Genomic DNA, 21,341 nt, shown 5'->3' with positions numbered 1-21,341 from the left:
CAGGCTGGAGTGCAGTGGTGTGATCATGGCTCACTGCAGCCTCCACCTCCTGGCCTCAATTAATCCTCCCACCTCAGCCTCCCAAGTAGCTTGGAGGACAGGCGACCATGCTTGGCTCATTTTTAAAAATTTTTTGTAGAGATGGGCTTTTACCATATTGCCCAGGCTGGTGGCAAACTCCTGGACTCAGGCAACCTACTCCCCCTTTGCCCGTTTTTAATTGGGTTGTCTTTTTATTATTGAGTTATAAGAATGCTTTATGTATTCTGGATACGTCCCTTATCAGATATGTGATTTGCAACTATTTTCTCCCACTCTATGGGTTGCCTTTTCATTTCCTCAGTGATGTTCTTTGAAGAACAGAGGCTCTGATTAAGTCCAGCTTATCTGTTTTTTCTTTTGTCACATGTGCTTTTGGTGTCATTTCTAAGAAGGCTCTTCTAACGCAAAGTCCCAAAGATTTACTCCTGTTTTCTGGAGCGCAGTGGTGCGATCTCGGCTCACTGAAACCTCCACCTCCCGGGTTCAAGCGATTCTCCTGCCTTCAGCCTCCCAAGTAGGTGGGATTACAGGCATCCACCACCATGCCTGGCTAATTTTTGTATTTTTAGTAGAGACAGGGTTTCACCATGTTGGTCAGGCTGGTCTCGAACTCCCAACCTCAGGTAATCCACCCGCCTTGGCCTCCCAAAGTGCTGGAATTACAGGCATGGCCACCGTGCCCAGGTTTTTAGCTCTTACCTAGAGCCAAGATGTTTCCCCAGAGGACTAGAGTGGCTTGTCCTCGGCACCTAAAGAAGATGGTGGCGGCAGCAGGCAGCCTCCTGGGGGCCTCTGGGACCAGGCTATGGAAGGATCAGAGAGGAGAAAGTCGCCCATGGGGAGGGAACTGGGCATGTTCTGTGCTGCTCCAGAGAGTGAGAGGCTACTTCGAGCAGCAGACACGCAGGAGGGGCTCCCTGTGTGGGCCGTTCTTCCCTTCCTTCATTCGTTCCTGCACCAACACTCAGTGAATGCCTGCCAGGAATCAGGCACATAGCTAGGCACTGGGGTGCAGAGATTACAGGAGAGACACCGGTGCTGGCAGTGAGGAACTCCATCTAGCGTGGGGAGCCCAGCGCTCAGCAGGTAACTCTGCAGAGGCTAGTTATGGGGTCACATTGCAGGAGACCCCCTCCTCTGGCTTCAGGGGATGTCAGGGCTGTGGGATTAGGGCGTAAGGTTGAGTTGGGCTTCTGAGAGGAGGGGGTATGTGGATGGAGTCCTAAACTTGGGGGATGCGGGGAGATGGTGGCATTTCAAGCAGTGGGCAATTGCCTTTTTAAATTCAGGCTGTACTTCCTTCATATTGTTGAAAGCATACCCGCACTCAGCGTAGAAGCCAGATACTTCCCAGCTCCAACTGTGAAAGGCGGCGGTTCTCCCACACCCGCACCCCAGCCCCCCTCTCCACCCTGCGCTGTCTGAGCTGCTTCTGTTCCCTGATGCTTTTTATCTCCCAGCCCTGGGCTCACTGCCGCGTCGGGGTTTTCCTCTTCTTGGGCATTGCCTGTCGACATCCCATGAGGGAAGAGGGGGAATTAGGAACCCCCTTCCCTCTACCACAGCCATTCTTCCTAGGGTAGCTGAGTCATGGGGACGGTGGAGCCAGGCCGACTGTTGTGGGCGCTTCTAGGGTGGAGTGGAGAGCAGGCAGGTGCCTAAAGCCTGTAGATCCCCCATCTGGGTGTCGGGGGCAGGTCGGGGGGTGGGGCTAGAGCCCAGGGAAGGGAGAAGACACTGAGAGTTTAGGGAGCAAGCAGAGGGCTCAGGAGGGGGCCGAGGCAGGCAATAGACAGGAGAGCGGGTGCAGGCCCTGGGACACGCGGCTTCCGAGGTGGTGGGGAGACCCAAGAGATGAGGCGAGACGGGGGCCCCTTGCTGTGGCCACAGGGGGCTGCGGGTGAGGCAACTTTGCAAGTGCAGTGTCTTCTGTGGAGTGGCCCAGAGAAGCTGAGCTGCAGTAGGTTGAAGGCTGAGTTGGGAGATGAGGCTGTGGGGCAGTGATTTAGACTTCTCATGGGAAATTTGGAACAGGAGGAAGACAGAAACTTGGAGGAATAAGGGGTCCGGGGAGGATTTCGTTAGGATTACAAGGTCTGTAGTCATTGCCAGGGAATGTGGCTGAAGGCACAGTGGACGGATCGGCTTTTTGGGGGTATAGTAAAAGAAATAACCTTCTAACGGTAGAGCAGTCTTTCTCAGAATGTGGCAATTTCCCTTTGCTGGAGATATTTGAGCAAAAAGAGCTGGCTGCCTGTCAGGGTGTTACAATGGAGATTCCTGTGCAGGGCAGCGAGGTGACCCAGAAAAGGGACAGCAAATACTTGGGAAGCATGTGGCGTTGTCCTCTCCAGTGCCCCACCAGGCATCAGGAATGGATGGTGGCATGCTCTGTCCAGAGCTCCAGACAGCTGCCAACTAGTGCCTGCAATGCAGCCATCTGCTGCCCCAGACCGGGACTCCATTTCTCCCTCCCCTTCCATGAAAATGAGCCCACATCTTCCTGGCTGCAGGGAAGGCTTACGAGATCACCTACGTGAGGCTGAAGTTCCACACCAGTCGCCCCGAGAGCTTCGCCATCTACAAGCGCAGCCGAGCGGACAGCCCGTGGGAGCCCTACCAGTTCTACAGCGCCTCGTGCCAGAAGACCTACAGCCGGCCCGAGGGCCAGTACCTGCGCCCCGGCGAGGACGAGCGTGTGGCCTTCTGCACCTCCGAGTTCAGTGACATCTCCCCGCTGAGTGGGGGCAACGTGGCCTTCTCCACCCTGGAGGGCCGGCCCGGCGCCTACAACTTCGAAGAGAGCCCTGGGCTGCAGGTCAGAGAGGGGGGTTGCAGGGTCGGGATGGGGTTGGGACTGGGTCACAGCAGGAGGGTCTGGTGTGCCAGGACACGGGGTGAAGAGCCTGCAGAACCCCATGGTTTTCCTTTTTTTTTTTTGAGACTGAGTCTTGCTCTGCTGTCCAGGCTGGAGTGCAGTGGCGTGATCTCGGTTCACTGAAACCTCCGCCTCCTGGGTTCAAGCGATTCTGCCTCAGCCTCCCAAGTAACTGGGATTACAGGTGCCTGCCACCACGCCTGGCTAATTGCTTTTCGTATTTTTAGTAGAGACGGGGGTTTCCACCATGTTGGCCAGGCTGGTCTTGAACTCCTGACTTTCAGTGATTCACCTGCCTCGGCCTCCCAGTGCTGGGATTACAGGCGTGAGCCACTGCACTCGGCCGCAAAGCCCATGGTGTTCAAGCTTTCTGCCTCAGAAGCCTTTGCCACACCTGAGTCTTGCGGATGCTGCTAATGAACCAGGTGGGAGAAGGGCCGCTCAGTGGACCATAGCTGTCCCTTCTCTGGCCTCCTGGGACAGAGCCCTGTGGCTTCCGGGAGCCTGTGAGGACCGCCAACCCACTCAGCCCCTTCCTTATAAAGGAATGGAAGCTGAGGCCTAGAGGGGATGGCATTTTCCAGGGGCACAGATGAGGCAGTGGAGGGGCCCAGGCCAGCACCTGAGTGTCCAGGCTTCTGACTGGTGTTCTTTCTGGAACTTTCTGCCGCCGGGCCTCTCTTCCTCCTCCTGTAAGTTAATAACAGGGCCTGCCTGTGTGTCTCCAACAGCTCCTATGAAAATGGAAAAACGTGACAGGAACATGGGCTTTGGGGTCACAGAGCCCTGGGTTCCCCGCTGTAAGGCCGCGCCAGCCAGCAGCACTTTCTGTGATGGCAGACAGCGCCTCTAGCTGCACTGTCCCACAGGGTGCCAGGAGCCACCATGAAATGTGGCCAGCACAGCTGAGGAACTGGATTTTATATTTAATTTTTTAGATAGCCACATGTGGCCAGTGGGGGCCCCTTTGGAGAGGCGGCTGTGGGGTAGCGGGAATGCACACACCCCGACCAGTGCGGCGCTTGGCACGGAGAGTGTGCCCACCCATACTGTGGAGATACCGTGCACGACAGCTCCCGTCCCTGTCCTCGTGGTAGAGAGGGCGGCAGGCCTGCAGCCATGTCGGTCTGTTCAGGGCCCTCCAGTTCCGCCCACGTGGGTCCGCCCAGGTGTGGGGACCTGCTGGTATCCGCACCCATCTGTGTCCACGTTGCTGTGTGTCCACAGCTGTTCATCTACACGCAGGTGTGTTGGGCGGCTCTCTAGTCCACAGGTCCCCAACCCCTGGCTGCAGATGGGTCCTTGTCCATGGCCTATCAGGAGCCGAGCCACACGGTAGGCGGTGAGCCTCAGGCAGGCAGGTGAGCATTCCCGCCTGAGCTCCGCCTCCTGTCAGATCAGCCACAGCCGTGTTAGATTCTTCTAGAAGCAACTGGGTACGCACTCCTCATGAGAATCTATAACACTTGATGGTCTGAGGTGGATCACTTTCATTCCTAAACCACCACTTACCCCATTCGTGGGAAAATTGTCTTCCACGAAGCCCGTCCCTGGTGCTGAAAGGGTTGGAGACCACTGCTCATTTCCCTGGGTTCAGACCCGAGATCTGTCTGAGCCCAGGGAACCTGCCCTCTCCTCCCCTCCAGACTTCCAGAGCGTCTCGTTTGTCCATCTGGGATAACAAAGGAACCAGGGTGAGAATCCTGTTTCCAGAAGGGACACTGAGACCCAAAAAGAAGTTGTGTCCCGCTGGCGATAGGTGGCACAAAAACATGTGGAGTCGCCGTCTCAGGGTTCCCAGGACCACCCTTGGGTTTAGTGATTCGCTATAAGGACCCATGGAACTCAGAAGAGCTGCGAGGCTCCGAGCTGCGATGTTTTGCAATGAAAGGCTACCGGGATACTTTCATGTCCCCAGGACCCAGGGCAAAGGGCCAGGCCCCTCTTTGGGTGAGCTGAATCCTTTATCACACAGAGCCACATCTCCAGACGTCCAGACCCTGCTCATCACACTAAAAATGTACACATGTCATCATGATTGTTTAAAATTACCGTTTCTTCTCCACCAGGCTCCAAAGCTCTGTAGATTAGAACACGTCAGCCGAGGCCAGGGGCGGTGGCTCACACCTGTAAGCCCAGCGAGGCTGAGGTCGGGAGTTCGAGACCAACCTGACCAACATGGAGAAACCCCCGTCTTTACTAAAAATACAAAATTAGCCGGGCACGGTGGTGTGCACCTGTAATCCCAGCTACTCGGGAGGCTGAGGCAGGAGAATCGCTTGAACCCAGGAGGTGGAGGTTGCAGTGAGCTGAGATCGTATCATTGCACTCCAGCCTGGGCAGCAAGAGCGAAACTCCCTCTCGAAAGAAAGTGAGAAAGAGCAAGAGAGGAAGAAAGAAAGAGATGGAGGGCGGGAGCGTCAGCTGAGGGCTGATGAGGACAGGCAGCGAGGGCCGGCCCGCTCCCACCTGCTCTGTGTGGCCACCACTCTGGGGAGACCCTTGGCCGTTGGAGGTTTTCTGTCTGTTGCCTTGTGTGTTCTGTACACTGTCCCTGATGGAGAGATGACCTTTTGAGAAATGTCTTCCCTGCTGCTTCTGGACAGAAACCAGCAGAGAAGGACAAAGAGGCAAGTCTGCCTTTTCCCCTCAAGCTCCCTCTGGTCACATTTAGGGGGCAGGTGCTTTCTCAAAGGACATGGAGTGTGGAAGGAAGGATGTGGCTGATGGGTCTTGGGTCCCTCTGACCCCCACGGAGGGGCCTAGGACTTTGGAGGGGAAGGCCGACCCGGCTGTGGCAGAGTCAGACCCCTGGAGCTGAACGGCCGCCCGAGTACCCCTTGGACATAGGGCCCAAGCTTCCCACCTCCTGCTTCTCCTTAATGCTACGGCCTGGGTCCCGGGATCCATCCGAAATCAACTCCAGCACACACTCGTAGCTTAAGCTGGAGCCATTACAGGTTGCAAAATTCCAGTGCCTGGGTTCAGCCCTAAAATGACTTTTTCAGACAGTTTCACTCTGTCACCCAGTCTGGAGTGCAGTGGCGCGATCTTGGCTCGCTGCAACCTCTGCCTCCCAGGTTCAAGCGATTCTCGTCCTCAGCCTCCCAAGTAGCTGGGGTTGCAGGTGAGCATCACCACACTGGCTGATTGTTGTATTTTCAGTAGAGACAGGGTTTCGCCATGTTGCCCAGGCTGGTCTCAAGTGGTCCTCCTGCCTCGGCCTCCCAAAGTGCTGGGATTACAGGCGTGAGCCACCACACCCGGCCCTAAAATGAGCTTTAAGGCATCAAGGCGAGCCCCCTGCAATTTAGCCTAGGGCTTCTCTCTCCCAGCATCCATCCTGTGTCTCAGAGATTTTGACCCTGTTCCTTTACAACCATTGTCCTTGCAGACTGATGGCTCGGGTCCCAGGCCAGAAAGCAGAGGTGGGAGACCTTGAGCAGGTCATTGCCATCTCGGGGTCCCACAGGGATGTGTGAGGGCGTTGGAGTAGACACAGGAAGGCAGACCGGCGTGGTGGTAAAGCTGGGACCCTGGGATCAGATGGACCAGAATCCCGGCTCTACCATGCACTGGCTGTGCAACTTGGAACAGAATGCTGAGCCTCAGTCTCCTCATCTGCAAATGGGGGTAATAACAATGTCTGCTGCAGGGTGACTGAGGCCTGAGCCCTAACCACACAATACGCGTCAGCTGCCGCCACACCCCACAGCTCTGATGATCATTGGTTTGAGTTCTCCAGGTGATGCTTTTTTCTGGAGAAGGAAGAGTTGCAGTGCCTTCAGCTCTGGACTTCGGAGCTTCCTCCGCCCCAGGCCTTAGCGCCTTGCTCCCGCAGCAGGTCCAGCAGCATCAGTACCCGGGCACTTGTTAGCAACGCAAGCTCCCGGCCCCACCGCTGACCTCTGAGTCAGAAGCTGCACTTTCACCAGGTCCCTGCATGCACGCTGGCCTTTGGGAAATGCATGCTGGGGTCACCCGGGCCTGCCAACTCAAACACAAGCTTAGCCTGGTGTAGAGGCTCCCACTGTAGCTTTCAGGTCCTGGATCCCTCTCTCAGGCCGAGGCATCCTCCGGCAGGGCCCTGGGTCCCCGGCAGTGGCTGTAGTTGCCGAGCTCTGGGGGAGCAGGAGGGGCCCACCGGCCTGAGGCCGTCCCCTGCCAGGAACTCATTTTCTGTACTGATGGGCCTGATTGCTAAAGCAGGGGCTCCTGGGCAGAATCGAAACGCTGATTAATATTCAGCTGGAGCTGCCGCTGATGATAACAGCAGGCAGATGAAAATGTCAGTCTGCACGTGGGTTTTCCCCGACTTCCCCGCCACGCTCTTCCATGGGGAAGCTGCTCATTCAGGGATCAGCAGGTATTTATCGAGTGCCTGTGAGGGCCAGGCAGAGCCCAGCGCTGCGGAAGCAGCGAGAGCAACAGGCCCCAAGTCTCTACTCTCGTGGAAGTGATGTCACCTGGGGCAGATGACCTGTCCACAGGAGCCTGATCCTCAGCATGTGAGAAGCCAAGAAACCCAGGGTCTGCTGCATGCCAGGCCCCACTAAGTGGGGGAGAAGGTCGCTGGGCACACCATCCCCCAGCTGCATCCCCGGAATGGAGCACAGGAGCTGCTGGGGAAAGCCAGGTGACTTGCATGACGGGGTCTTCAGTGAGCCGCTTCGACCCCTGGTCCTCCGAACCTCAGCTGCTTCCTGACCATGTGCCTGACCCCGCAGCCAGTGCTAACACTGGCCACCCTCCTCCAGACACCTTTGTAGGGAGGGACCATTTTTGTTCCATTTCAGATGGGAAAATGGAGGCTCTAAGACACTGAACAGACTTGCACTAATCGATGGCCTAGCACCCAGGTTGGGGCGACCCCCAGAGCACAGCCTCCTTATTTCCACAGCGTTCTCAGAATTGGCTTGAGCTTGGCCCGTCCCTGTGTCCTAGGAGCCCCCGGGGCAGCCAGCTGGACCTGCCAGCAGAGTGACAGGGTAAACACTAACTGCTCGGGAACCTGCTGATGGTGCCCTCTCCCCTCTGCCCCAGGAGTGGGTCACCAGCACTGAGCTCCTCATCTCTCTCAACCGGCTCAACACATTTGGGGACGACATCTTCAAGGACCCCAGGGTGCTCCAGTCCTACTACTATGCCGTGTCCGACTTCTCTGTGGGCGGCAGGTAGGCAGAGGAGGGAGGCAGGGTTCCGGGACCCAGACCCAGGAGCAAAAGGTGGCTGCTGTGGGAAGGTGGGGGGAGCACAGAAGCCAGGTGTGCCCCAGGGGACAGGGGGGATCACCTGCCATTCCAGGCCCTGGGGCCCCTCCCAGCCCACCTCCTGCCAGGTCCCCCGCATCAACTGCTTCGCCATGCCAACACACTGGGTCTTAGTGTCTGTTGTCCCCTCAGCCTGGAGGCCCCTTCTCCTTTCTTTCTTTCTTTTCTTTTTTTTTTTGAGACAGAGTTTTGCTCTTGTTACCCAGGCCGGAGTGCAATGTGCAATCTCGGCTCACCACAACCTCTGTCTCCTGGGTTCAAGCAATTCTCCTGCCTCAGCCTCCTGAGTAGCTGGGATTATAGGCATGTACCCCACACCTGGCTAATTTTGTATTTTTTTAGTAGAGACAGGGTTTCTTCATGTTGGTCAGGCTGGTCTCGAACTCCCGACCTCAGGTGATCTGCCTGCCTTGGCCTCCAAAGTGCTGAGATTACAGGTGTGAGCCACCCACCACGCCTGGCCTCCTTCCCCTTTCTAGTATAGGAATGTTACTGGCCTACAGAAAGGCGCTCCTGTGTGGCCCCTGGTCCTGGTCCTATGCGCCCTCAGCACCCGTCAGTGCCCTGGGCAATTTGTCTCTCCTCCACCTCTGTCCCTTCCAGGAAGCAAGGGCTGCCCAGGGGGTAGAGGCCCATCTCCCACCTCAAGTCCCACGGCCCATCTTGCACATGGCCACCTGGGACGGGGTGCCCAGGGAGGGCTGTGGGACGAGGAGGCACGAATGTCTTCCACGTAAATGTTTCTCAGGTTTCTTTGACTGGAGAGAGGAAAACAGGTGCGTTCCTGCCCCAGTCACATGGGGACGACAGACACTGATCAGATTGCTCCCCAATAAACGCATCAGCCCGCACCAGGATGACAAGGAAGGGGAGGAAAGGGGGAGCATATGCCTGGGGTCGGGGAGGGCAGGAGCTGGCGCTGCAGGTGGGACCTGGGAGTGGGAAGGCTGGGGCTGAGGACCAGGGACAGCCGGTGGGGCTGGGTGGAGGGCAGGCTGGTGGGAGGGCATGCAGAGGTTGGCAGAGTGTCGGGGCCTGCAGTGGTTTGGCCTCACCCCGCAGCCAAGAGGAAGTTGTGGGAGGATTTGGCCAGGGTAGTAACAGAGTCTGATTTTTAAAACACCCCAAAGCCCTGAAAGCCAAGTGGGGAGAACAAGAGGAGAGACGAAGTCGAATGTCAGGAATCGGGCGGGAGACGGCTGCTTGGACCCGGGGGCGAGGGATGGGGGAGCAGGGGTCTGAACGAGACTGAGGACGGGAACGCAGCTCTGTGTGTGAACAATGAGCCGTGGGAGCGGAAGCAGGGATGACCCGGACTCTGGGCGTCCACAGTTCAGAGGCACTTGGGCGGCATTACAGAGACGGCAGGGGGACCAGCGAGACGCCCAAGTGCCTGCTTTGGGTGTGTGAGCTCCAGGGAAGGCCAGGGCTGGTACCCGAGAGCCCGTGCAGCCGCGAGGGTCGCTCTGCTCCCACCTGCCCCTTATGGGAGTCAGTGAGGGGAGCTCCCCGGGGATGGCGGCCGTGGCCATGAGCTCCAGAACCAGACCACCCTCAGGCCGCAGCTGGCTGGGGAGGCTGCTCATGGCGGGGGACAGGTGGTCCCCACAGCCCGTGTTCACAGTGTAGCCTGTGGGTCTCACTCTCCTTTCCTGGGTCAGAGGGTTTCATAGGACGGGTGCTTGCAGCACCCCCTCCAAGACAGGGGCAGGCCCTTGTTGCTTCCCTGGTGACCACTGTCCCCAGGATTACCTGGCACCTGCCTCACCCCAAGAAGCCCTGGGTGCTGCCTGCCTTCCCTGGGCCCTGTGAGGAAGCTAAGCTGTGCCACGTGCCCTCCCACACACTCTGTCCCCATATCAGCTAAAGCACCTGGAGCCCAGGCAGCGGTCGGCAATTCGTCAACACCTGCTGAGGGCAGAGCGTGGAACGGGGCTTAAGGGAGCCACTGAGTGGCCCCAGAGGAGTGTCTAGGAGCTTGGGGTCCACTGAGTCGGCGAGGATGGGCTTCAGTTCCAGCTCAGCTGCTTAGATATGTCAGTTCCAAGACCTGAGCCTGATTTCTCACGTGTGAAATAGGGATGCAAATGTCCCTTCTGCCTCCAGCGAGGCTCTAGCCAGAAGCTATTGCCTTGGCCAGGACCGGAAGCTGTGGCTGTCTTCTGAGCAGCTCGGCCCGACCACTCGGGACAGGGACAATCACTTACAGGGTCAGGCTCCACCGAGTAGGCCACGGGTTCCCAGGGCACCTCTGTTCCTGCCTGATTCTACCTGTCTCCTGACCCTGTGTGTGGAATGGGGACACAGGCCGGGCTGCTCTCAAAGACCCCGTATTCGCCCATTCTTGCACTGCCATAAACACCTGAGACGGTCATTTATTAAGAAAAGAGGTTTAATTGGCTCACAGTCCACAGGCTGTGCAGGAATCATGGTGCTGGCATCTGCCTGGCTTCTGGGGAGGCCTCAGGAAGTGTACAGTCATGGTGGAAGGTGAAGGGGGAGCAGGAGCAAGAGAGAGAGCCAGGGCGGAGGGGTGGGTGCCACACACTTCTAAACAGCCAGACCCCACGAGAACTCACTGCGGTACTGAGTGGGGGGTGTAAACCGTTCAGGAGAATTCCAACCTCATGACCCGATCGCCTCCCACCGGGCCCCACCTCCCACACGGCATTACAGCGTGCGTGAGGTTTGGTGGGGACACCGATCCAAACCATATCACATGCAGACTCATGGGGGATTTGCAGTGAGTCAGGAGCTGTCCCTGTTTGGGGTACCCTCTTTCCTGCCCTTTGGGACGCAGTTGAGGGATAGCTGCTGGATGCGGTCCCTTGGCCCCTACACCTGTTGCCGCCGTGACTGCCGGCGCCCTCTCCACTGGGGAGAGTAAGGGGACTTCTTGGGTCTCTCTCAGGCCTCAGGTGGGGCTCCTCCCAGGCAGAAGCTTTCTGTGGCAGGCACTTACTAGCTGGTGGCTTTGGGCAGCTTCTCTGTGCCTCAGTTTGCCCATCGATTAAATGGGGGTGTCACAGGCTGGTGAAGACAGGGTGGGTTTGTTACAGAGCTCGCCAGCACAGTCAGTTCTGTTACTGCTGCCCGCAGGGCACATAGTGGGTGTTCAGTGAGGCCAAGATTGAGGGTGGAATCGGGTTACACCTGCAAACAGGGGCTGCCCGGTGACTGACCCCTCCTCTGCCCTGCTGGCACCTGCGGATCCCTTTTCCTCCCACGTCTTTTCCCAGGTGCAAGTGCAACGGGCATGCCAGCAAGTGTAGCCCCGACGCCGCGGGCCAGCTGGCCTGCCAGTGCCAGCACAACACCACCGGCACGGACTGTGAGCGCTGCCTGCCCTTCTTCCAGGACCGCCCGTGGGCCCGGGGCACCGCTGAGGCCGCCCACGAGTGTCTGCGTGAGTGTCATGGGGCATTGGGGACCCAAGGCTGGTGTTTCAGGCTGGGGAACGAACTCCCCCCAAAACCTCACGGTGGGGGCTGCTCCTGGTGTGCCTGGGAGGCAGCTTGGGGTCTCTGTGCTGCTGCAGAGATGAGGACCAGATGAAGGGGAGCCTGCAGGGGTTGCATTTAAGCCTCAGTACCTCCTCCACCAAGTCGCTTCCCTGGACCACCTCCACCCCCGCAGAGGCACCCGTGGTGGGAGGCTGAGAAGGTCCCTGACTTGCTTCTTTGTGTTAACTGCTCCCACCCAGCTGCTAATCAGAACCAGGCTGTCCCACGAGCAAGGGTTGCTGACGGCCCACCCGGCCTCTCCCACGGGCCCCCAGGCAGCCCTTTGTGTCCCAGCCCCCTTGTGATGTGGCTTTGACCACCTAACCTCAGAGAAGCGCTGGAGAGAGGATGATGCCACCATGCCTTCTTCAGGGACACAGGCCAACAGCAGGGACCCACTGCCTTCTTTTCTGGCTGGGGTACCAGCTGCAAGCCCCACCCTGTCCCCAGGCAGCCTGGTTTCCTCTAGCACTCCGTGCAGAGCTGCTGTCACTGGGTGCCAGATCCATGCTGACGCTGCTGGCAGGAGCCACATCTCCACTCACAGGCTCACCAGGCAGGCAGCTTGGCCTCTATGCCCTGCTGTCCTCTTGGGCCTGGGCCACGGGTGACCAAAACTGGAGCTGGGAGGGGACAGTTGTTCTGAGGGTGGGATGCTGTCTGCAGGAGCTGCCCTCGCTGGCCTGCCTCCACCAGGGAGTCCACCTGAGGCCAAGGAAGCTTACTGGCTGGCTTCCACCGTCCCAGCCTGCTGCCGTCTCCATGGTGGGGACACAGAGGCCGGACTGCTTCTACCATGTCCTCAGCCCCGTGGTCACATCCGTGTCTCTCAGTCAGCAGCCTGGGATCCAGGGTTTCATGCTTGACCCTTTAGCCGCACCCTCACCTGAAGCTGAGACAGCCCCAGGCACTGAATTCCGCCTCACGCCCGGCACTGCAGCCCGCCTAACTTGTGTCTGGTGTAGCCAACGCCTTGGGCCTGACCCTGCCTTCTCTCCCTGCACACCTGAAGCTTCCTCTTCCCTGCTGTCCCTGTCCCCAGCCCTCCCCTACCTGCAGCTGAGGCTATTTTCTTGAAACCAGGTGTCACTCTGTCGCCTAGGCTGGAGTGCAGTGGCACAATCATAGCTCGCTGCAGCCTGGAACTCCTGGGTGCAAGCGTTCGTCCCACTTCAGCCTCCTGAGTAGCTGAGACGGCAGGCACACGTCACTGTGCCGGGCAGTTTTTGGTAGAGATCGCCTCTCACTGTTGCCCAGGCTGGTCTTTCACTCCTGGGCTCGAGTAGTCCTCCTACCTTACCTCCCAAAGTGCTGGGATTACAGGCGTGAGCCATGGCACGGGTCCGAGGCTTCCTAAAGGACAAATTTAATAATGTTTGTCACCTGCGTAACCCTCCCACGGCTCCCCCTGTGCTCCCAGCTAACGTCCACTGACCATGGCAGCCCAGCCTCCCTGGAGCAAGCTCTTAGAGCCTCTGACTCCATAACTGCCCCTACACGATGTCCCCCGTCCCTGCCATCACATGACATGCCGCCTGCAGTCAGTCTCCTGGCATGCCTGCACCAGGCCACGCTTCTGTCTCTGGACGTGGTGTAGCCCCTGAGCTTCCGCCTTCTGTCTGTGACACCCTTCCCGCGCCCCCTGCCTTTGCCTGGCCTATTCCTCACTGCTCAGCCTTCAGATTCAGCGCAGCCGTGACTTCCTCTGGGAAGCCTTGTCCCACCACCCCAGCACAGCCGCAGGGGCCCCTCCTTACGCCTCCCGAAGCCCCCTGCCTCTCCTGTCTCAGCCCTGCACCAGCAGGGGGTGTGCTTGCTTGCCTGCCGTCTGGCCTGTGGCAGCATGAGGACAGCAGGTGTAAATGGGTCACACCTTTCATGGATCCACCCCTGGGCTCTAGGAACCAAGGCAGAGCCAGTCCTGCACACACTTTTAAAAATTATTTACTAGGGAAATAAAAGGTGCCTTGTGTTTTCTGTACACCTGAGTGACCTCACACAACCATGAGATTCACACTATGATTATGGCTTGGAGGACCTCCAGGAGATTTTGGAGTGAGCCACGCTCCTCACTCCAGAAGGCACCCAGCCTCTGATCAGTGCCCATCTATCTGGATGTATATCCTGGTTTTTCCTGGGAGGGTCCTCTTTCTGCCTGTTGTTTTGGTGTATTTACTGATGGTGTCCCCTTCGCTCTTAAGAGTGTCCTGTTTTGGAAAATCAATTGATCAGTCGCTGTAGCCTTCATCAAGCTGGGCCTGAACTCCATTCTGGACCATGCTCTTGCCCTTTTCCTTGCACTGCTGCTCATTCAGCACAGGGAGGCTGACTGGCACAGACGTCCCCTCCTACCACATCACAGGGGACTCACACACCTTCCCACAGCCTGCAACTGTAGCGGCCGCTCAGAGGAATGCACATTTGATCGGGAGCTTTTCCGAAGCACGGGCCACGGCGGGCGCTGTCACCACTGCCGTGACCACACGGCTGGGCCACACTGTGAACGCTGCCAGGAGAATTTCTATCACTGGGACCCTCGGATGCCATGCCAGCCCTGCGACTGCCACTCAGCAGGTGAGTGTGCCCCACCACCCCAGCCCCTGACCCTCGCCCTTCCCAACCTCTGCTGCCCTGTGTCCTTCCTCTCCCAGGCTCTCTACACCTCCAGTGTGATGACACAGGCACCTGCGCCTGCAAGCCCTCTGTGACCGGCTGGAAGTGTGACCGCTGTCTGCCCGGGTTCCACTCGATCAGCGAGGGTGGCTGCAGGTAAGGGCAGGGGGTGGTCCAGTATAGACACGCTGCACTGAGTGATAAGAAGCAGGAAGGACAGGCTGACGGCAGTCCCTCCCTCCCTCCCTCCCTCCCTCCTTCCTCCCTTCCTCCCTCCCCATCCCTCCCCAATTCCCTGTCTGCAGCTACCTTACCCTAGTTCTGGTGAGGGCTAGAGACACACAGCCCCTGGGGAGGCCAAGAGACAGAAACAGACCATGTTGAGACCAGGCTGAGGCCTGTGGAAGCTCAGCGGATATTGGGGGTGGAGGGTAGGCTTCCTGTAGGAGGTGCTGCTTAAGTGCAGGGAGGGGGAAGGACAGGTGTTTGAGGTGGGGGTGGGGTAGGGCGGGAGGCACAGCAGAGACTCAGAGACACACTCTAGGTGGAGCTCGGAGGGGTGAGCAGGGCAGGAGGATCTGCAGAGGAAGAGCATCTAGGGGGCCTTCGGAGGAGCTGTGGACTGATGGAAAGCAGGAGGGGGTGAGGGGAAGCCAAGTGGAGGCTACGGCAGGAACACCCCCAGCAGCCTGCATCGGGGGTTGGCTCTGGAGAGGGAGAGCAGGGCAGAGTCCAGAGCCCAGTGCAAGGCAGAGCTGGCAGGACATGGTGACCAGGGAGCCAAAGAGGAAGAGGGGTGGAGGCTGATCCTCGGGGTTCCTGGGCCTCGGGGTAGCAGGGCGTGCAGTGTGGGGAGCAGGGGTGGGAGAGGCTGAGTGTCATCTGGGTGTGTTGAGCCTGGTACCCCATGAAACAGTCAAGGGGAGAGAGAGGCAGGAGCTCCTGGGGTGTGGACCCTACCCCAACACGTTTGCCGCCACTTGATTGAGAAAGTATACAATGGCAAAAATAAAACAAAACCTACTATGAATTCAGAAGCACTTTTTTAAAATTTTTGAGACAGAGTCTTGCTCTGTCATCCAAGCTGGAATGCAGTGGCCTGATCTTGGCTCACTGCAACCTCCGCCTCCCAGTTTCAAGCAATTCTCTGCCTCAGCCTCTCGAGTAGCTGGGATTACAAGTGTGCGCCACCATGCCCAGTATCTCTGATGGATGGGTCACTTTCTTGGCAAGATGGGAACAGTAAAGCCGGGGCAGGCTCCTGTGTCAGCCTCACTCCTGATGTTGGGAGCAGGGAATGGTAGGGATATTTCTTCCTAGGATGGGCTGTTCCCATTCTGAAGCTGCTCGTTGCATTTTCCCCTTGTCCTTTCTCTTTGGCAGACCCTGCACCTGCAATCCCGCTGGCAGCCTCGACACCTGTGACCCCCACAGTGGCCGCTGCCCCTGCAAAGAGAATGTGGAAGGCAACCTGTGTGACAGGTGTGTGAGGTTGCTGCAGGTGACCTGGGGCTCACTGATGAGGCTCCAAAGCTGTGGAGTGCGGGGAGGAGCAAGGGGCACAGTCTTCATGGACTTGGGTGACCTTGTCACCCTGTGCCCTTCCTGGAGCACCGTGAATCTGCCATACAGGAAGTTACTCAAAGGTTTTATGGCACTGTTTATCCTTTGACCCAATGCAACTGATCATTCATAAGCTGAGAAAATACGTCTTAGAAAGAAAAAATGTCTTGGCTTAGAATCCTGAAAAGGAAGAGCTGGAAAGGATAGGAGAGACCACCTAAACCAGGGATAGAAAATACATGGTGGGCGTGGCACTCGTACTACCACCTGCTGTGGCAGACATCACTAATGGAGCACTCTCACAGCTCTCCCTTTTTATACCCACAGCAGACATCACTCATGGAGTATTATCAACTCTCCCCTTTCACACCTGTGACAGATATCACTAATGGAGCACTATCACAATTCTTTCACACCCAGACATCACTAATGGAGCACTATCACAGCCCTCCCTTTTCACACTCACAGCAGACATCACTCATGCAGCACTATCAACCCTTCCCTTTCACAGCCACAGCAGACATGACTAATGGAGCACTATCAACCCTTCCCTTTCACAGCCACAGCAGACATCACTAATGGAATACCCATGGAAAACATCACTAAGGGAGCACTATCACAACCCTCTCCCTTCATACTCACAGCAGACATGACTAAGGGAGCACTATCACAACCTTCCCCTTTCACACCTATAACAGACATCACTAATGGAGCATAGCAGTCTTAGCCATGAGCCTTACTATAACCTCAGATCCTTTTCAACACCCTGCTTCAGGAAGGCCCTACCCATTGAGCTGGAATTTGAGCCTGTTTGCCGTCTTTGCAGTCTGATCATGGTACAAATGGGGCATCTGAAGCTCTACAAATCAAAGAGGCTCTCCCGAGGCCACAAAGTCCATAAACTTCCTCTTTCTTTTTTTTCTTTTTTTTGAGTTGGAGTCTTGCCTTGTCACCCAGGCTAGAGTGCAATGGCGCAATCTCAGCTCACTGTAACCTCCACCTCCTGGGTTCAAGTGATTTTTCTGCCTCAGCCTCCCAAGTAATGGGGACTACAGCACGCGCCACCACGCCCAGCTAATTTTTGTATTTTTAGTAGAGACAGGGTTTCACCACATTGGCCAGGCTGGTCTCGAACTCCTGAACTCATGATCCGCCTGCCCTGGCCTCCCAAAGTGCTGGGATTACAGGCGTGAGTCACCACGTCCGGCCCATAAACTTCCTCTTTCAAGTGTTCAAGAGGCCTCCAAGCTCCAGCAGTGTGGCCAGCAGACAAACATGGGTTTAGTTCCTTGGGTACATACTGCCTTTTCTTCCTGACTTTGTGTCTGACATTCCCCAGGGCTGCTTGGAGAAGTGGCTGATTCTGGGCCTGGGGCTAGAAAAAGACAAGATAAGCCTGAAGCATCTTACAGCTTCAGAAAGCAAGGAAAGGCTGAAAGACACAAAAAAACCCAAACCAGAATGGGGGCCCCCATCAAAAGGACAAAGGACACAGGAGCCAACCTGAAAGAGCTCCCAGGGCTGAAACAATTTGAGCAACAAAATAAAGAACGACAGTATTGGATTATAACCCAGAGAATAAAGTAAAATCCACAAATCCATACTGATGTAAATACATGATTTAATACATAAATAGATGGGGATGAAGGGATGAACCTTCCTTGTGGAAGAATTCCTAGCAATGAATGTAGAAGAAGTGAGGGAACTAGAAAGCCACTGTTCAGACCTCACAGTAGTAATTGCCACAGGCGAGAGCTGCTGATGAATGCTGACATTGGTGGGCAGAACTTTGAGGAGAGAGAGGATATTTGCATAGCCTCAAAACATCAGTTAATTACTGTGGCGGCTTTCACATCTGTCCAGGGGTTCTTTGATACTCCTCCCTCTAGGAGGTCGAGCTTAATCCCTGTTTTTGAGACTGGGCTGCATTTAGTGACTTGCTTTTTTGTTGTTGTAGTTGTTGTTTTGGTGGGGTTTTTTTTGTTTTTTGAGATGGAGTTTCTTTCTTTCGCCCAGGCTGGAGTGAAGCAGTGAGATCTCAACTCACTGCAACCTCTGCCTCCTGAGTTCAAGTGATTCTTTTGCCTCAGCCTCCTAAGTAGCTGGGATTATAAGTACCCGCCACCATGCCTGGCTAATTTTTGAATTTTTAGTAGAGACGGGGTTTCTCCATGTTGGCCAGGCTGATCTCAAACTCCTGACCTCAGGTGATCCACCCGCCTCAGCCTCCCAAAGTGCGTGAGCCACCATGCCCAGCCTATTTAGTGACTTGCTCCTAATGACCGGAATGTGGCGATTGCCCAGTGGAGAAGACTGGGAGACAGCACCTCCAGCAGGCAATGAAGGCCGTCCTCACTCGGAATGTCATGTGGGTTTCCTGTGCCCCCATGTGATATGACAAGAAGGGCACGTCACCTCTGTGTATTTCTTTCCCAAACCTACAGCCCTGGTCTAATCATGAGAAAGCATCAGGCAAGCACACACACATCGCAGGGTTCTAAAAATACCTGGTCAGGGCCTTTCAGAGAGTGTCAAGATAGCAGCAGACAAGGAAGCCTGAGAAGCGGTGACAGGTTGAGGGAGAACGAGGATGCCACTGCAAGTGACATCGTGTCCCGGATGGGATCCTGCAGCAGAAACCGGATGTTAGAGGCGAGAGTGGAGAAACCCTGATAAGGCTGGAGCTTAGTTAACTTAGTTTTGACAAATGTGCTGTGGCCACGTCAGACCCCAGCATCATGGGAAGCTGCCGAAGCAGGTGTGGGAACGATCTGTAATGTGCTCGCTACTCTTCTAGAATCCTGAGAAGAATGTGTTTTTAAGTGTCTGCAGTGATTCTAGACTCTCATGGGTCCAGCTGGGATACCCCTGCCCCGCCCCTTCCTGGCCCATTCATGTGGCCCTCATGGGCATGTCCTGCCTCCATTTCAGATGTCGCCCTGGGACCTTTAGCCTGCAGCCCCACAACCCGGCCGGCTGCAGCAGCTGCTTCTGCTACGGCCACTCCAAGGTGTGCACGGCCGCTGCCCAGTTCCAGGTGCATCACATCCTCACCGATTTCCACCAGGGTAAGAGGTGCCCCCTGCACATGCCTCCCCAGGGTCTGCTCCCAGCCTAGTGACAGGCAGTCCCACTCTGGGCAGATCCTGCCTTGGTGGATCCCCCATCTTGGAGAGGAGCCACGGGCCTGCAAAGCCCAGGTGGGGTTGAGTGTGAGGGGCCTGCTCCCCAGGGCCCACCTGCGGCCCAGCTCCCTCCCCAGTCCCTGACTCTTCTCTTTATACTCCTGGTGGGGGTGGGGGCCGGGTACGTGACCCTCCTTGGATCCCATAGGGGAATTTCCACTCATCCTGTTGAGACTGGCCTCCCTGGCTGTATCTAAACACTGGGGATTCAGGCTCAGTCTCCTGGCCTCCACTTATTGAGCACCTGCTGTATGCCAGGCACTGTGCTGAGCTCCTTACATGCAAGGACTCTCATTCTGCTTTTACAGATGAAGTAGCTGAGACCCACACAAGGTAGGCCACTTGCCTGAGGTCACACAACTTAGTTGTGAGCGCTGCGTTCGTCAGCTCCCAAGTTTTGCTCCTTTTTTGAGACGGGGTCTCGCTCTGTCACTCAGGCTGGAGTAGCGTGGTGCAATCACACACGCTCGATGCAGCCCCCACCTCCCTGGGTTCACATGATCCTCCCCCCTCAGCCTCCTGAGTAGCTGGGACCACAGGTGTGCACCACCATGCTGGCTAATTTTTACATTTTTTTTGTAGAAACAGAGTTTTGCCATGTTTCCCAGGCTGGTCTCAATCTCCTGGGCTCAAGTGATCTGCCCACCTCTGCCTCCCAAAGTGCTGGGACTACAGGCATGCATCACCATGCCCAGCTAATTTTTGTATTTTTTCTTTGTAGAGACAGGGTCTTACCATGTTGCCCAGGCTGGTCTAGAACTCCTGAACTCAAGTGATCCGCCCACCTCTGCTTCCCGAAGTGCTGGGATTATGGGCCTTCGCGCCCAGCTGTGTTTTGCTCTTAGCCACCGTGGCGGCCTCCACCGTGGTCCCCGACTCCAGGTGGCACAGCCGCATCTTTAGAGGGGAAAGCAACAGGGCTCAGAGCTCTACATTAACCCAGAGGCTGCGTGGGCTCCGGCCATGTCCCACGGAGCGCCCCCCACCTTCAGCCTCTCCAGAGGAAGGAGCGAGGCGTCAGCTGGGACAGAACCTCAGGGCCGGCGCAGGGGCGCTCCAGACATGAGGGCCGCGCGCCCTCTGCTGGGAGCTGTGCAGAAAGCAGGACCAAGAAGGTCCCGGGGTCTAGTGTGTTAATTAGGCAGGACCCTTTTTTTTTTTTTTTTTTTTTTTTTTTAATGAGACGGAGTCTCGCTCTTTCGCCCAGGCTGGAGTGCAGTGGCACAGTCTCCGCTCACTGCAACATCTGCCTCCTGAGTTCAAGCAATTCTCCTAACTCAACCTCCTGACTAGCTGGGACTACAGGTGTCCGCCACCACGCCCAGTTAATGTTTTGTGTTTTAGTAGAGACGGGGTTTCACCGTGTTGCCCAGGCTGGTCTTGATCTCCTGACCTCGTGATCCACCCGCCTCGGCCTCCCAAAGTGCCGGGATTACAGGCGTGAGCCACCGCGCCCGGCCTGGGCAGGACTCATTTTCTAGACCGTAAGAACAGTGTCATGATCCGTTCTCATCTTAGGCCAGGCACTGGGTGTGACCAGCCCTTCAGAGGTGTCATCTCATTTTGTCTCACAGCCGCCCTTGCAGTCTCAAACTTTTTGGTCTCTGGATTCCTTTTCCTTTTTTTTGAGACGGTTGCCCAGGCTGTGTTGCCCAGGCTGGAGTGCAATGGTGTGATCTCAGCTCACTGCAACCTCCGCCTTCCAGGTTCAAGTGGTTTTCCTGCCTCAGCCTCCCAAGTAGCTGGGACTGCAGGTGCCCACCACCGTGCCAGCTTATTTTTTTAGTTTTTGTACAGATCAGGGATTCCACCATGTTGGCCAGGCTGGTCTTGAACTCCTGACCTCAAGTGATCCACCCTCCTCGGCCTCCCAGAGTGCTGGGATTACAGGCATGAGCCATGGCATCCGGCCTCTGGATCCCTTTATGCTCTTGAAAATTATTGAGGACTCCAAAGTGCTTTTGTTTACGTGGGTGGTTTATATGGATATTTGCTGTCTTAGAAATGAAAACTGTGGCCAGGTACGGTGGCTCATGCCTATAATCCCAGCACGCTGGGAGGCCAAGGTGAGTGGATCACATGAGGTCAGGAGTTCGAGACCAGCCTCGCCAACATGGCAAAACCCTGTCTCTGCCAAAAATACAAAACTTAGCCAGGCGTGATGGCTGGCACCTGTAATCCCAGCTACTTGGGAGGCCGAGGCAGGAGAATTGCTTGAACCTGGGAGGCGGAGGTTACACACCACTACACTCCAGCCTGGGTGACAGAGTCAGTGAAACTCTGCCTC

At 56.5% G+C, this 21,341-nt stretch overlaps 1 protein-coding gene across 1 annotated transcript in view; it reads left to right on the top strand.

Moving 5' to 3' along the window:
• The window catches only part of LAMC3 (laminin subunit gamma 3), a 77,638-nt gene that overhangs the window by 14,841 nt on the left and 41,456 nt on the right, over positions 1–21,341 (top strand). The window contains exons 2-8 of the mRNA XM_037728075.1: positions 2,556–2,860; positions 7,964–8,094; positions 11,430–11,596; positions 14,079–14,267; positions 14,345–14,462; positions 15,690–15,788; positions 18,801–18,937. Coding sequence (XP_037584003.1) covers positions 2,556–2,860; positions 7,964–8,094; positions 11,430–11,596; positions 14,079–14,267; positions 14,345–14,462; positions 15,690–15,788; positions 18,801–18,937 — 1,146 coding nt within the window. The remainder of the gene's footprint in view (positions 1–2,555; positions 2,861–7,963; positions 8,095–11,429; positions 11,597–14,078; positions 14,268–14,344; positions 14,463–15,689; positions 15,789–18,800; positions 18,938–21,341) is intronic.

This window comes from Cebus imitator, unplaced genomic scaffold, assembly GCF_001604975.1.
Source record: "Cebus imitator isolate Cc_AM_T3 unplaced genomic scaffold, Cebus_imitator-1.0 Scaffold254, whole genome shotgun sequence".
NCBI classification, from domain to species: Eukaryota; Metazoa; Chordata; class Mammalia; order Primates; family Cebidae; genus Cebus; species Cebus imitator.
This window is presented reverse-complemented; position numbering and strand designations above follow the sequence as displayed.